The 16,556-nt window shown below is 35.3% G+C and overlaps 1 protein-coding gene across 1 annotated transcript in view; it reads left to right on the forward strand.

Moving 5' to 3' along the window:
* The window catches only part of NAF1 (nuclear assembly factor 1 ribonucleoprotein), a 60,677-nt gene extending 44,733 nt beyond the window's left edge, over positions 1–15,944 (forward strand). Inside the window, exons 6-8 of the mRNA XM_037016461.2 lie at positions 7,110–7,161; positions 9,067–9,169; positions 14,992–15,944. Of these exons, the coding sequence (XP_036872356.2) occupies positions 7,110–7,161; positions 9,067–9,169; positions 14,992–15,443 (607 nt within the window). The 3' untranslated portion in view covers positions 15,444–15,944. The remainder of the gene's footprint in view (positions 1–7,109; positions 7,162–9,066; positions 9,170–14,991) is intronic.
* The last annotated feature ends 612 nt before the right edge of the window (positions 15,945–16,556 follow it).

Raw genomic sequence — 16,556 nt, forward strand, 5'->3', positions numbered from 1 at the left:
TTGTGCCAGCCCACTAACAGCTAAAAATCGATTTTTATACATTATGGATATGGATTAATGATCTTAATAAATTAAATCCTGAGAATCTCATTTTTGAGATCTAATTTAAAGCAGTGAGAACAACATATACTTTATAATATGAATAACAAGACATTGTCAATATATGAAATCAAAGAGTTTAAAAAGATAAGATTAAAATGACCTTTCAAAAAATTATAATCATACTCAGATATATGTACTTTTTTAAATTTATTTTTTATTTTTTATTTAGGTATTAATGATATACACTCTTATGAAGGTTTCACATGAAAAAACAATGTGGTTACTATATTCACCCACTATTCACCCATGTTATTGTGTCTCCCCCCATACCCCATTGCAGTTACTGCGCAACAGTATAGTAACATGCCACAGAGTCACCATTTGCCTTCTCTGTGCCACACTGTCTTTCCCATGATCCACCCCACACCATGTATGCCAATCATCATATCCCTTAATCCCCTTCTCCCTCCCTCCCCACCCACCCTCCACATCCCTCCCCCTTGGCAGCCACTAGTCCCTTCTTGGAGTCTGTGAGTTTGTTCCTGTTTTGTTCATTCAGTTTTGCTTCATTGTTATACTCCACAAATGAGGGAAATCATGTAGCACTTGTCTTTCTCCACCTGGCTTATTTCACTGATCATAATACCCTCCAGCTCCATCCATGTTGTTGCAAATGGTAGGATTTGTTTCTTATGGCCGAAGAGTATTCCATTGTGTATATGTACCACATCTTCTTTATTCATTCATCTACTGACAGACACTTAGGTTGCTTCCATATCTTGGCTATTGTAAATAGTGCTGCAATAAACATAGGGGTGCATGTGTCTTTTTGAATCTGAGAAATTATATTCTTTGGGTAAAATAGTAGGAGTGGAATTCCTGGGTCAAATGGTATTTCTATTTTTAGTTTGTTGAAGAAACTCCATATTGCTTTCCACAATGGTTGAACTAGCTTACATTCCCACCAGCAGAGTAGGAGGGATCCCCTTTCTCCACATCCTCGCCAGCATTTGCTGTTCTTCGTCTTTTCAATACTGGCCATCCTAATTGGTGTGAGGTGATAAACTCATTGTGGTTTTTATTTGCTTTTCTCTGATAATTAGTGATGTGGAGCATCTTTTCATGTGCCTGTTGGCCATCTGAATTTCCTCTTTGGAGAATTGTCTGTTCATATCCTCCACCCATTCTTCAATAGGGTTATTTGCTTCTTGGGTGTTGAGGCATGTGAGTTCTTTATATATTTGGGACATTAATCCCTTGTTGGATATGTCATTTACAAATATATTCTCCCATACTGGAGGATGCCTTTTGTTCTGTTGATGGTGTCCTTTGCTGTACAGAAGCTTTTTAGTTTGATGTATTCCTATGTGTTCATTTTTGCTTTTGTTTCCCTTGCTCGAGGAGATGCATTCAGGAAAAAGTTACTCATGTTTATATTCAGGAGATTTTTGCCTATGTTTTCTTCTAAGAGTTTTATGGTTTCATGACTTACATTCAGATCTTTGATCCATCAAGTGTACTTGTATGTATGGAGAAAGACAGTAATCCAGTTTCATTCTCTTGCATGTAGCTGTCCACTTTTGCCAACACCAGTTGTTGAAGAAGTTGTCATTTCCTTATTGTATGTCGATGGCTCCTTTATCATATATTAATTGACCATATATGCTTGGGTTTATATCAGGGCACTCTGTTCCATGGGTCTACGTGTCTATTCTTGTGCCAGTACCAAATTGTCTTGATTACTGTGGCTTTGTAGTAGAGCTTGAAGTCAGGGAGTGTAATCCCCCCCTGCTTTATTCTTCCTTCTCAGGATTCTTTTGGCTATTTAGGATCTTTGGTGGTTCCATATGAATTTTAGAACTATTTGCTCTAGTTCCATGAAGAATGCTGTTGGTGTTTTGATAGGGATTGCATTGAATCTGTAGATTGCTTTAGGCAAAATGGCCATTTTGATAATATTAATTCTTCCTATCCATAAGCATGGGATGCAGTTCCATTTATTGGTATCTTCTTTAATTTCTCTCATGAGTGTCCTGTAGTTTTCAGCATGTAGGTCCTTCACTTCCTTTGGTAGGTTTATTCCTATGTATTTTATTCTTTTTGGTGCAATTGTGCATGGAATTGTTTTCCTGATTTCTCTTTCTGCTAGTTCATCATTAGTGTATAGGAATGCAACAGATTTCTGTGTATTAATTTTGTATCCTGCAACTTTGCTGAATTCAGATATTAGATCTAGTAGTTTTGGAGTGGATTCTTTAGGGTTTTTTATGTACAATATCATGTCATCTGCAAACAGTGACAGTTTAACTTCCTCTTTACCAGACTGGATAACTTTTATTCTTTTGTGTTTTCTGATTGCCATGGCGAGGACCTCCAGCACTATGTTGAATAAAAGTGGAGAGAGTGTGCATCCTTCTCTTGTTTCTGATCCTAAAGGAAAGGCTTTCAGTTTCTCGCTATTAAATACGATGTTGGCTGTGGGTTTTTCATATATGACCTTTATTATGTTGAGGTACTTGCCCTCTATCCCTCTTGTGTTGAGAGTTTTTATCATGAATGGATGTTGAATTTTGTTGAATGCTTTTTCAGCATCTATGGAGATGATCCATGTGGCTTTTGTCCTTCCTTTTGTTGATGTGATGGATGATGTTGATGGATCTTTCAAATATTGTAACATCCTTGCATCTCTGAAATAAATTGTACTGGTCATGACATATGATATTTTTGGTGTATTTTTTAATTTGGTATGCTAATATTTTGTTGAGTATTTTTGCATATGTGTTCATCAGGGATATTGGTCTGTAATTTTCTTTTTTTGTGGTGTCTGCATGGTTTTCATATTAGGGTGATACTGGCCTCATAGAATGAGTTTGGAAGTATTCCTTCCTCTTTTACTTTTTAGAAAACTTTTAGGAGAATGGGTATTAGGTCTTCACTAAATGTTTGATAAAATTCACCAGTGATGATATCTGGTCCACAGGTTTTGTTCTTAGGTAGTTTTTTGATTACCAGTTCAATTTGTTGCCAGTAATTGGTCTGTTCAGATTTTCTGTTTCTTTCTCGTTCAGCCTTGGAAGGTTGTATTTTTCTAGAAAGTTGTCCATTTCTTCTAGGTTATCCAGTTTGTTACCATGTAATTTTTCATAGTATTCTCTAATAATTCTTTGTATTTCTGTTGTGTCCGTAGCGATTTTTCCTTTCTCATTTCTGATTCTGTTTATGTGTGTAGACTCTTTTTTTCTTGATAATTATGGCTAGGGGATTATCTATTTTGTTTATTTTCTTGAAGAACCAGCTCCTGCTTTCATTGATTCTATTGTTTTATTCGTCTCAATTTTATTTCTGCTCTAATCTTTATTACCGTCCTTCTGCTGACTTTGGGCCTCATTTGTTGTTCTTTTTCTAGTTTCGTTAATTGTGAGTTTAGACTGTTCATATGGAATTGTTCTTATTTCCTGAGGTAGGCCTGCATTGCAATATACTTCCCTCTTAGCATGCCTTTCGCTGCATCCTACAGATTTTGCAGTGTTGAATTATTGTTATTTGTCTCCATATATTGCTTGATCTCTTTTAATTTGTCATTGATCCATTGATTATTTAGGAGCATATTGTTAAGCCTCAAAGTGTTTGTGGGCTTTTTCACTTTCTTTGTGTAATTTATTTCTAGTTTCATAGCTTTGTGGTCTGAGAAGTTGGTTGGTACAATTTAAATCTTTTTGAATTTACTGAGGCTCTTTTTGTGGCCTAGTATATGATCCATTCTTGAAAATGTCCCATGTGCACTTGAGAAGAATGTGTATTCTGCTGCTTTTGGGTGTAGAGTTCTGTAGATGTCTGTTAGTTCCATCTTTTCTATTGTGTTGTTCAGTGCCTCTGTCTACTTGTTTTCTGTCTGGTTGACCTGTCCTTTGGAGTGAGTGGAGTGTTGAAGTCTCCTAGAATGAATGCATTGCATTCTATTTCCCCTTTTAATTGTGTTAATATTTGTTTCACATCCTGTGTTGGGTGCATGGATGTTCATAATAGTTATATCCCCTTGTTGTATTGACCCCTTTATCATTTTGTAATGTCCTTCTTTGTCTCTTGTGACTATCTTTGTTTTAAAGTCTGTTTTATCAATACAAGTACTGCAACACCTGCTTTTTTCTCCCTATTAGTTGCATGAATATCTTTTACCGTCCCTTCACTTTTAGTCTGCATGTGTCTTTGGGTTTGAAGTGAGTCTCTTGTAGTCAGCATATAGTTGGGTCTTGCTTTTTTATCCATTCAATGACTCTATGTCTTTTGATTGGTACATTCATACCATTTACATTTAGGGTGATTATCAGTAGGTATGTAGTTATTCACATGGCAGGCTTTAGTTTCATGGTTACCAAAGGTTCAAGGGTAACTTCCTTACTATCCAAGAGTCTAACTTAACTCACTTAGTATCTTATTACAAATACAATCTAAAGGTTCTTTTTTTCCCATCCTTTTCTTCCCCCTCCATTCTTTATATATTAGGTATCATATTCTACACTCTTTGTCTATCCCTTTTTATTACCTCTGGTGACAGCTGTTTAACCTTAGGAACACTTCCATCTATAACAGTCCCTCTAAAATACACTGTAGAGATGGTTTGTGGGAGGTTAAATTCTCTCAGCTTCTGCTAATCTGGAAATTGTTTAATCCCTCCTTCAAATTTAAATGATGATAATGCCAGATAAAGTGTTCTTGTTTCGAGGCCCTTCTGCTTCATTGCATTAAATACATCATGCCACTCCCTTCTGGCCTGTAAGGTTTCTGCTGAGAAGTCTGATGGTAGTCTGATTGGTTTTCCTTTGTATATGACCTTTTTTCTCTGGCTGCTTTTAATAGTCTGTCCTTATCCTTGATCTTTGCCATTTTAATTATTATGTGTCTTGGTGTTGTCTTCTTTGGGTCCCTTGTGTTGGGAAATCTGTGTGCCTTCCTGGCCTGAGAGACTATCTCCTCGCCCAGATTGGGTAAGTTTTCAGTAATTACTTTCTCAAATACACTTTCTATCCCTTTTTTTCTCTCTTCTTCTTCTGATACCCCTATAATACGAATATTGTTCTGTTTGGATTGATGATACAATTCTCTCAATATTCTTTCATTCCTAGAGATCCTTTTTCCTCTCTGTGCTTCAGCTTCTTTGCATTCATTCCTCTTCTCTAACTTCTGTTTCATTTATCATCTCCTCCACCATATCTAACCTGCTTTTAATACCCTGCACTGTGTTCCTCAATGATGGATCTCCATCCTAAATTCATTCCTGAGTTCTTGAATACTTTTCTGTATCTACAGGAGCATGTTTATGATTTTTATTTTGAAATCTCAGGAAGATGTATTAGTTCAGTCTCACTCAAGCCTTTTTCTGGTGTTGAGATTTTGCTTTGAACCAGGTTCCTTTGACATTTCATATTTGTGTGTGGTGTTCTCTTGTGCCCAGAAGCTCTACTCTCTGGAGCTCCTCAGCCCCTGGAGCAATGTTAGGGGTTGCAGGGGAGTTGTGCTGGTGCCTGGGGGGAGTAAAGAGCTGTTTCGTGATCCCCGGTTGCTATGCCTGTCTCCTCTGCTATATCCATTGGGCCGAACATGCAGGTGTAAGCCTTTGTGCTTTGTGTTTGTAGTTGCTATAGGAGGGGCTTCCCTCTGGCTGTCTTGACGGCAGGGAACGGTTTGTTGGTTTGCAAGCCAGGTGCCACCTGGCTGCATATCCCACTGGGGGGCCTTGGAGCTGCGTAGCCAGCCAGGGGGATGGAGCGCCTGACAATCGTGAAAGTTCCCAACCTGCTGGGTAGAGTGCACCTGGACAATTTTGTCTACCTGTCCTTTCTCCTGAGCATTAAGCTCTGTGCAATCCTTGCCCCTTTAGCAGCCCTCTCACTTTTAGGAAGTCTCTCAGACTGCCCACCCAGATCAGGATATGAATTCCTGTTTCCCACAAACAGCTGGAATCTCAGTCTCTATGGGTATTCTACCTGTCTTAGCTTTCTAATCCCACTGATCACCAGAGCACCATGCAATGTAGGTTCATGCTCCCAGAGCAGATCTCCAGGGCTAGGTGTTCAGCATTCCCAGGCCTCCACTCCCTCCCTGCTCCATTTCTCTTCCTCCCGCTGATGAGCTGGAGTGGGGGAAGGGCTTCGGTCCCGCTGGGTCATGGCTTTGGTACATTACCCTGTTCCATGAGGTCTTTTCTTTCCCCAGGTTTATGCAGTCTGGCGCAGCTCTCTTCCCTGTTGCTCTTTCAGGATTAGTGGTATTAATTATATTTTCATATTACATGTGGTTTTAGGAGGAGGTCTCTGTCTCACCTCTCACACTGCCATCTTTAATCCTATCTCATGGTATATTTCTTTAGATATATGTACTTTTGATGGTCGTAGAGTATAAAACTTCCCCCTTAAAGTCCTTAATGCTTGTGATACTATCCTCCAGAATCTTCAAAGCTCCTCATTCTTGCCAAACTGTATGGCCTTTATTTCACTCTTTCTGCTTTGAAAATCATTATTGGAATAAGCTTTGATTACTCATAGAGTATCACTGTTACTCCTCAAGTAAATTGAGGAAAAGTAATTTGATGTTGTTATTTGTATCACTAAAATATTAGATCAGGGACTGGTTGCTTCATATTCATTTTTCTGTCCTTACCATCTGGAGCAGTGTCTGACCTATATTTGGTGTAGAATAAGCACTTACTGAAGTGAGTTTTATGAGCTAAGCTCAGATACCATGATCGTATCAACCAAAGCCATAACATCTAGAGATGCTTAGGAACTGCAAGACCACATTCCTCTGCACACCCATCCCTGGTTTCTCATTCTGATTCCCCAAGCCTAATTTATGTGTCCAAATGTTAACGTTTTTCTTACAAACTTCCCACATCTTCTGAAGGAAGGTAAAGGACTTACAAATGGTCATTTATTTTTTGCTCTTATTTTCGTATATATTGCAAAATTAAATGTTGAGCTCATGTCTTTCACTGTATTATCCTTCATGCTATTAAGTTATAAACCCTAAACGAAATCTTAAGTGCTTCTTTGACTTTTTTTCTTTTCTAGGAATAGGGGATCAGATGCCTCGTGGAAGAACGATCAGGAACCACCCCCAGATGTAGGTACAAGTCTTTTACGCACAGTATTTTAGACAGTGAGCCAGGACTTAATCTTTTAAATTCATTGTTCTTACCCTGAGGAGGACCTTAATGCTGCTCTGCAGTCATACTGCCTCCTGGGAGCCCGTGCACTCCCTGTTCTCCCAGATGACTGTTCTAAACCTCTACATTAAGAGTTTTTGATGGATCATTTTAGAAAAAAAAATTTTTTCAGCCACATTTTAATAATTATCAGCTTATTTTCCTTATAATTTCCTATATTTTTTAAAAGCCAATTTAGTTGACACCTGGTAAAGGCAGAATTAACATTAAAAAATTTTTTTGCCTTAATTTCATAAATTTATCATGTGGGACATTTACTAATTTTGTTCTTAATAAGCTGCCATTCTTATTGAAGTACAAAATCATTGGATTCTGTCTACCTCTTCATATTTTACAATATTAATTACCTTCCTAAAAAGAGTGTTCTTGGTTTTTCTTTCTTGAATCCATGTCAGAAAAAACTTGTATTGTGTTCCAAAGTAGCTTGATGGCAGTCTTTAGAGATGTGGAATAGTCAGGAATAATCTGTAGGATTATTTAACTATTGATAGAAATGTTTAAGCATATTCTTATTGTGTCTCTTTTCTTCTGCCCTGTAGTCCCATAGCACTAAGTCACGGCTCTTGCTCATTGGTGTGTTATCTGTTATTCTCATTTGACTGAATGCTTTCAGAGAAAGGAATGTTTTCCATCTGATCTCAGTACTAGCTAGTGTTTGGCAGATGCTGTATTTAACATGAGCTTGAAAATCTTAACACATTCAGATCAGTAATAAAAGGTCATATGTTTGAAAATATAAAAATTAGTTGGTGTTTTTGAATTTGATCATATATTCTGAGGTTAAGGACTTGATTTATGGAAAATTTGATTTAAAATATATTTCAGTGGGACCATATTAGAAATCCTATACAAAGACTTTCATATATATTTTATTTCTTCCTTTTAAATGTGTATGCATGCTTACACAGTAAGCCTGCCTTCATCTATTTTTTAATGAAAATATGTTTTCTGATATTAATAGAATAATAAAATATCTTTATTCTAAGAAATCATTGAAGTCATAATACGTATAACTTCATAAGTCTTGGCTTTTTGGTGAAGTATAATAGTGATTCTCAATTCTTAGTTAAATCTAACTGCCTATTGTAATTTAAAATGTTTCCTCTTGGAAGTGAGTAATGCATCTGTCTGCTTTTCAAAGCCTTTTCCTGCAGTCCTATCTAAATATCATACCCAGTGATATTTCTCTACCCTTACTTGGCCTGATTATTTATTTTTAGCCCTTATTATACCTGACATTATATTATTAAAAGAATAAGTACTTGTGAAGTGTTTAGAATAGTGCCTGGCATATAATGGGTGTGTGAAAATTTTTGAATTAATAAAAAGATAGAACATTTTCTTTTATTTTTATATTAGATCTGATAATTTATGTTCTTTAAGCTTATTCCTGACTTCTTCCTTTAGCTTCATTTTGGCAGCTGGAACTATGATGAATCTTGACTCTAAGGTGGAAGTCAAGGCTTTCTAGCTAGTAGAATACCCATATCTAAAGTCCGTTAAAGATTGGCATTTTAATGTTACCTATCTGAAACTTCCTAGGAATTAAAAAACGAAACACAGCCTTGAATACTCATCTTGATTTCTGGCCTGTGTTAATTAATAGTTATTAGGCATTTTTCAAAAAATACTTACTTTTCTATCATGTAATTCAGATATTACTGGAAAATATTAAGTATTGAAAAGAGTGATTTTTTTCTTTCAGAGTCAATATTAAATAATAGGCTTATGCTTTCCACCTCTAAAGTATGTACCATTGAATTGGTAAATCCATGTGACAAAAGTCTGTTTTTCTCTGCAAGGCTTTAGATTTCAGTGATGATGAAAAGGAAAAAGAAGCCAAACAGAGAAAAAAATCGCAGGTTCAAGGCCGGAAAAAATTCAAATCTGAACTTAATGAATCAGGTAAGTAAATGCAGTATATAGTAATTTTTAATTTTCATTTATGTTTATATAAGTTCATCAGTAATAAAACTGAAGGGAATGTTTAAGTTCTTTTTTACTTCCTGGCATCCACCTAGCACTGGAGTATTACACAGCATGGGATGTGGTGAGAGAGAGTCAGAGGGATATTCAGTGTTAGTTTTTTAAGCTTAAGGATGTAAAAATGGCATCTAGGGGTAAAAGGCAAATGGAGTCTTGTCAGAGTCATTTGTGCTAATCAGCATTTTTTTTTTAAGAAACCTATTTGCTTCCATGTTTAGAAGTAAATGATATACTTAATACCTAAGTCAAGTTATTTTTTTTAACCTGTAGTCCCTTTTATTATCTTTCCTGTTTTTCCTTTTTTGAAACTAAACTTTTAATAGATTCACATGCAATTGTAAGGAATAATACAGAAGATTTTGGATGCCCGTTACTTAGTTTCCCCAAAAGCTAAAATCTTGCAAAAACTCTACAATACCGTACTACAATCAGGATATTGATATTGATAACAATCAATATATAGAACACTTCTATCACAAAAAAATTCCCTCCTCTTGCCTTTTTATAGCCACTCCCATTTTCTTCCTTTCCTTCACCTCATTAACTCCTGGCAACCACTAATCTGTTATCCATTTCTGTAATGTATTTTGTCATGTCAAGAATGGGTATATAAATGAAGTCATACAATATGTTACTATTAGGGATTGGCTTAATTTTCTGGTAATTCATCCAAACTATTACATGTGTCAAGTTTGTTTCTTTTCATTCCAGATTTTTAGTGTTCCATGGTATGAATATAGGATAGGTTGTTTAACCACTCATGCACTGAAGGACATCTGGATTGTTAACAGTGTGTGGTGATAAGAATAAAGTTATATACATTTGTATACAGGTTTTTGTGTGAACACAAGTTTCATATCTTTGGGATAAATGCCCAAGAGTTCATTTGCTGGTTTATTTAATAGTCACATGATTGGCTTCTTAAGTAACTGTCATACTGTTTTTCATTCCCATGTACATTTACTTTCCATCACTAATGTATGAATAACTCAGTTTCTCTGCATTCTTACTGGCATTTGTCATTCTCATTATTTTTTTTTAGCCATTCTGATGGGTGTGTAGTGATATCAAATTGTGATTTTAACTACATTGACTAATAATATTGAACACTTTCCATGCACTCATTTAGTGTCTATAGAATATTCAATGATGTATTTGTTTCATGTCTTTTGCCCATTTTCCAATTGTATTTCTGTTTTTTCCCCTCTTGAGTTTTGAGATTTTGAACATAATTTATTCTAATCTATAGCTTGTGTTTTCATCTTCTTTAGAGGGTCATTTGTAGAACTAAAGTTTTAATTTTTATAAAGCCCAATTTATTAGTTTTTCTTATATGGAACCTGAGAATTTCTTGTCTGGACCTACATTCCAAAAATTTACTCCTCCATTTTTCTTTCCTAAAAGTTTTCAAAATTATTTTAGCTATTCTAGTTCTTTGCCTTTCCATGTGAACTTTAGAATATTCCATGTATTACCAAAAAGTCTTGCAGGGATTTTGGTAGGAATTGTGTTAAATTTCTGTACTGGTTTGGAGAGAATGGACATCCTACGTGTATTGAGTCTTCCATTCTACAACCATGTATACATCTCTGTTAATTTAGATCTTTAATTTCTTTTAACATTTTGTAGTTTTTAGAAATAAGTCCTGTGCATTTTTTGTTTAGTCTACACCTAAGTATTTCTTTTTTTTTTGAATCATTGTAAATGGTGTTGCAATTTTAATTCTAATGTCCTTGTGTTCATTGATAGAACCTAGAAATGTAATTAATTAGCTTGTATGTTGGGAACTTGCTGAATTCACTTGTTCCTGGGGTTTTTTTCCTTGAGAGATTTTCTATATAGCCAATTATGTCAATTGAAAATAGAGGCAGTATTATTTCTTTTGTTAATTTGAATGCTTTTTGTTTCCCTGTCTTTTACTAGCTATAACTTCTGGAAGTATGTTGAATAAACATGCTTTGTTCCTAATCATAGGAGAAAACAGTCTTTCATCATTAAAGATAATATAAGAAGTTGGGTTTTTGTAGATACTCGTTATCAAGTTGATAAATTTGCCATCTGTTCCTTTTTTTCTGAGCTTTTTAGAAAGTCATGAGTAAGTACTAAATTTAGACAATTACTTTTTCTTCATTGATTGATAATTTTTCCTCAATAAGGTAGATTACCATGGTTTTAAAATACTGAACCAGGCTTGCATCACTGGAAAAAAATCAGAGGTGGTCATAATATGCAATTCTTCATATTGTTGAACTCTATTGTTCATATTTGATGGATTTTTGCATTTATAATCATGAATGTTGGCCTATATTTGTTTTTAACTATTTATTTGGTTTTGGTGTCAGGAGAATAGTAGCTTCATAAAATGAGCTGAGAATTTTTTGTACTCTCATTTTGTTTATTTTGTATAGAATTGATATTAATTCTTCTTAAATGTTTGGTAAGTCTCCAGTGAAACCGTCTCAGCCTGGAGATTTATTTTTGGGGAGGCTTTTAATTACAAAATCAGTTTCTTTAATAATGTTACCTCTTTCACATTGAACAGATTGTAATAGTTTGTATTTTTCAAGGAATTGGTCCATTTCATCTAATTTATCAGGTTTATGTGTGCAGACTTGTTCTCAGTATTGTCTTACTGTCCTTTTCATGTCTTCCCTGATATTGGTCATTTGTATCTTGCCTAGAGGATTACCAGTTGATCTTTTTGAAGAACCAGTTATTTATATTACCGATTTTTTTTTCCCCCTGTTTTCAGTTCATTTCTTTCTGCTCTTTGTCATTTCCTTCCTACTGCTTGCTTTGGGTTTATTTGATTACCTTTTTTTTAGGTTCTTTAGGTGGGAGTGTAGATTATTGATTTGAGTATTTGCTGCTTAAATATTTGTTCAACAGATGTTGGTATTTTTAATTATTTTCATTCAACTGAATGTACTTAAAAAAAAAATTTTCCCTTGAAATTTCCTCTTTGACCAATGGAAAAGTCTCCAAGTACTGGGGGATTGTTCTTGTACCTTTATAGTTTGATTCCATGGTGGGTAGAGAACACTGTATGATTTCAATTTTTTTACATTTTTTTGAAGTTTGCTTTATGGGCTAGGATATGGTCTATTTTAGATTTGTTCTGAGGGCACTTGAAAACAATACATGTTTTGTTGTTGTGTGGTAGAATGCTCTATAAATGTCAGTTAGGTCCTGTTGATGGTGTTGAGTTGTATATCCTCAGTGACTCTGTCTGTCAGCTGTTGAGAGAGTAAGTGTGGCTGGTGCATGTACATTTAGGATTGCTACGTCTTCTTGGTAGATGACCCTTTTATCATTATAAAATGTCTCCCTCTTTCTCTGGTATTTTCTTTACTTTGAAACCTACTATATTTGAATTTAATGGACTACTCTTTCTTTTGATTAATGATTGTGTATTGTATCTTCTGCCATTCTTCACTTTCAACCTGACTATATATATCATTTGAAATGAGTTTCTTGTTGACCTATAATTGGGTTATTTTTTTTAATCCACTCTGCCAATCTCTGTGTTTTAATTGGTGTCTTTAGATGATTTATATATTTAATGTAATTACTGATATGTCAGTAGTTAAGTCTGCTTTTTTCTGTTTATTCACTTTGATTTTCATTTCTCTCTCCTTTTTTTTTCCTGCCTGCCTGTAGTTATAACATGTTTTAGAATTTCATTTTGATTTATTTGTAATGTTTTTGAGGGTATCTCTTTATATAATTTCCACATTGGTTGCTCTAGATATTAGCTTGTATATATGTTAGTTTTCACAATCAATAGGCAGTGGTGTTTTACCAGTTTGAGTGTACTCTAGAAACCTTTCTCTTTATGCCCCTGTATTTTTGCTATTCATAATATAAATTGCCTTAAATATTATATATATTACATATTGCTTAAATATTATATATATTATATAAATATTATATATATTATGTGTATATATAAAATTAGGCTCATTAGCTGTTATAATTTTTGCTTCTGCCATCAAATGTAATTTAGAATACTCAGAGAGGGAAGCTTTATTATGTTTACTGTTTTTGCTCATTTTATTCTTTCTTCCTTCCTAATGTTCCAAGTTCTATTTGGAGAATTTGCTTTAACCATTATGTTAGGATAGGAGTCTGCTTTAGTTTTCTATTTTCACTCAGTATAGAATTCTAGATTGACAGTTTTCTTTCAGCATCTGAAAATATGCCACTTGCTCCTGGCTTCCATGGTTTCTGATGAGACATCTACTATCATTCAAATTAGTTTTCTGTTTTCTCCTATGGCTAAAGTGTCGTTGTTCTTTTTCTACTTTCAAGTTTTTTCCTTGTCTTTAGCTTTGAAAAGTTTGACTATGATGTGTCCTGGTATGGATTTCCTTGAGTTTATCTTAAATCTGTAGCTTTATATTTTATGCCACACTTGAGAAGTCCTCAATCATCATTTCTTCCAGCACATCCTCTGCCTCACTTCCTTTCTCCTTTCTTTTGACAATTCCAGTGAAATAGTTTGTTACAGTTCCACAGGTCCCTGAAGCTCTTACTTTTCCTGCAGTGTATTTTCTTTGAGCTGTTCAGACTGAATATTTTCCATTGTTCTGTCTTCCAGTTCTGTGATTCTTCTCTGTTCTCTCCAGTCTGCTGTTGAACCTCATTGAGTTTTTTATTTCCACTATTGAATTTTTAGTTCTAAATTTCTGTTTGTTTCTTCTTTGTAAAATCTGTTTGTATGTTTTTTTTGGTTGAGACCAGTGTGTTCATAATTTGTTGTTGAAACATTTTTATGATGAGTGTTCTAAAATACTTCTCAGGTAATTCTAACACCTTTGTTATCTTGGTGATTGTCCTGTATTAATTTTCCTTTTTTATTGAATTGGAAATTTTAGTTTTTGGTATGACAAGTGATTTTTAATTGAAACCTGGACATACTGAGTATTATGAGACTGAATCTTATTTAAATCTTCTTCTTCAGCACTTTTAAATAGGGGGGTTTGTTGTTTTTTAAACTGCTCTGGCAGGGTGAGGAAGAAGGGTGTCACCTTATTACTATTACTGCCAGTTGTGGATAGAAATGTGGTCTTTCATCTCAGCTATGGTTGACATCTAAGGCCAGGAGTGTGTTGTTATTGTTGGGCAAGGGTTACCCTGCTTTTATGCCAGGGAAGGGTAGGAGCACCTCATTATTGCTACCCTGATGTCCATGGGGAATGGCCTCATTATGGCTGGGCAGTGATTATAGTGCTAACACTCTGCACAGTCTCTGGCACCACCCCAGTGCAGGTGGTGCAGGAACACTGGTTCTGCTGGTGGATGTGGAAGTTCCCGTTTTCCATGGGATCTCCACTGTCATTGTGAGGAGGCCTCTTGACTAGCTCCCTGCTTATCCTTCTCCGACTCCACCCTGGTTGGGGGCTAGGGCATCTCATTACAGCCTGTCAAGGGTGAAAGTCTTGGCTCCCCCACTTAGCCTTTGAGGGTGTGGGTGGTGATGGTGTCCAGTTTTCTCTGTGGCGTTCAGCTGGAGTAAAGTCGTTATTGTCTAAAAGTTTTCTGTCTCACTAGACTTTACCTTTCCTGATTCTTTGGCTTTTTGGATTCATTTAAAATTGAAATTTTAAGCCTCATGATTTTTAAGCTACCATAGATATATTGGAGATAAAAGTAATAATTACTGAAATTTTGAACACTGCCTTTTGATGTATTCAAATTAATCTTAATTTTGTTTTTATGCTCTTTTACCCTGCCCAAAGGTGAAGATTTTGCAGAAGTTCATCAGAATTGGAATGCTCATAGTTCTGCTTCAGAACAGTCAAAAGGATATCGCAACAGAGAGTTCACACGAGGATTTTCCCGGGGTAGATATCCTCGACCTTGTCCTGGCAAGCCCCCATCTCCACAGTTTTATAATTCAGAACATATGGTATCTCAGGAGTCCTCAGGATTTCCACCTCAGAGACAAGAGAATCCTCTCATGCCACAGTATCGCTTTCCTCCTCCAGTATTTGACATGCATAATTTTTCACTCCCTCCTCCTCCACCACCACTTCCGCCTCTACCGCATGCCTCTATGAACATGGGTTGGGCTGCATCTCATCCGTTACTCCACTTACCATACTCCATGCCCCCACCTCCTCCGCCTCCCCCCCTGGCCCCACCCTCACCTTCTGACAAAAATTCCTCTCATTTTGGATCTTATTATTAGGTGAATATGTGCATTTCCAGAGAGACTCAGACTTTTTATATTATATGGAAAGGATTTTTTTTTAAAGAAAGCAATTATAGAGTTAAAGTTTTAAAACATTGTAAAATACTAAGTGATTCCTTCACTTAGAAGAATCACAACTGACATATATTTCTAACCTTGTAAAATTGTATCCATATGAAAATTCCACTGTAAATTCATTGGGTTGGGGGGCAGGATCCAATTGTGTAATATTGAATTCAAACTTTGAATCCATACTTCCCCCCAAGTCTACTGAGTTAAACAGTATATATATGTCTAATAATAGATCTGGAGCAACTTTGATCATGGATGAAAATATATTGAACATATCTCCTTGGTATATCTGAAATAAAGATGTTTAGTCCTCTTGAAAGTCTTTAAAATAAACTATTTTTATAAACTACTACTTTGGAAAATGATTTTGATCATAAATGCAATTTGCCGATATATTTAAGTGTGAGGTTTTTTGTTTTTTTTTTTTTAACAAATGAAGGGTACAGAGAGGAAAACCCTTACATATTGGTAGGAAACTATGATTATAATTGTTGGTATTTACTAATCATGAATAAGCAAGCTTTTCATTATCTATGTCTATTTCCATTATTTGTGTGCTATTCCGTAGACTTTACTGTTTCACTACATAAAGGGTCATGAGGGTTATACACAATAAAATGTTATTTTTTTTATAATGTATATTTAATCCCATTTTAGGAGTTTGTGTTTTCCATATCTGTTTCCCAGATTCTCACATGCCTGGCACAGATTAGGTGCTTAATAAATATTTATTCAATAATGACTGAATTTAGAGTTTTTAATTAACTGACCAGTATTATTTTTATATCAAGAAATGTGTATGTAAGGAAAATTTGGAATTTTAGAAATAGAAGTAGTCTAAACTAGTCCTCAGTTTAATAATGAGGAGCCTACCTAAGGGTCCTAAAGAAGTTAAATAACTAAGGTCACTCAGTGAGATGGAGGGAGTTAACTCTAGTATTCTTGATTCTCTGATCAGCACTTTCTGTTAAACTGGTGCATCCCAATTGTATTCTTTAACATATTTAGGAAATAGCATTTGTATGCCTATCAGGCTGA

The sequence above is a fragment of the Manis javanica genome, chromosome 3 (genome assembly GCF_040802235.1).
Source record: "Manis javanica isolate MJ-LG chromosome 3, MJ_LKY, whole genome shotgun sequence".
Classification (NCBI taxonomy): Eukaryota; Metazoa; Chordata; class Mammalia; order Pholidota; family Manidae; genus Manis; species Manis javanica.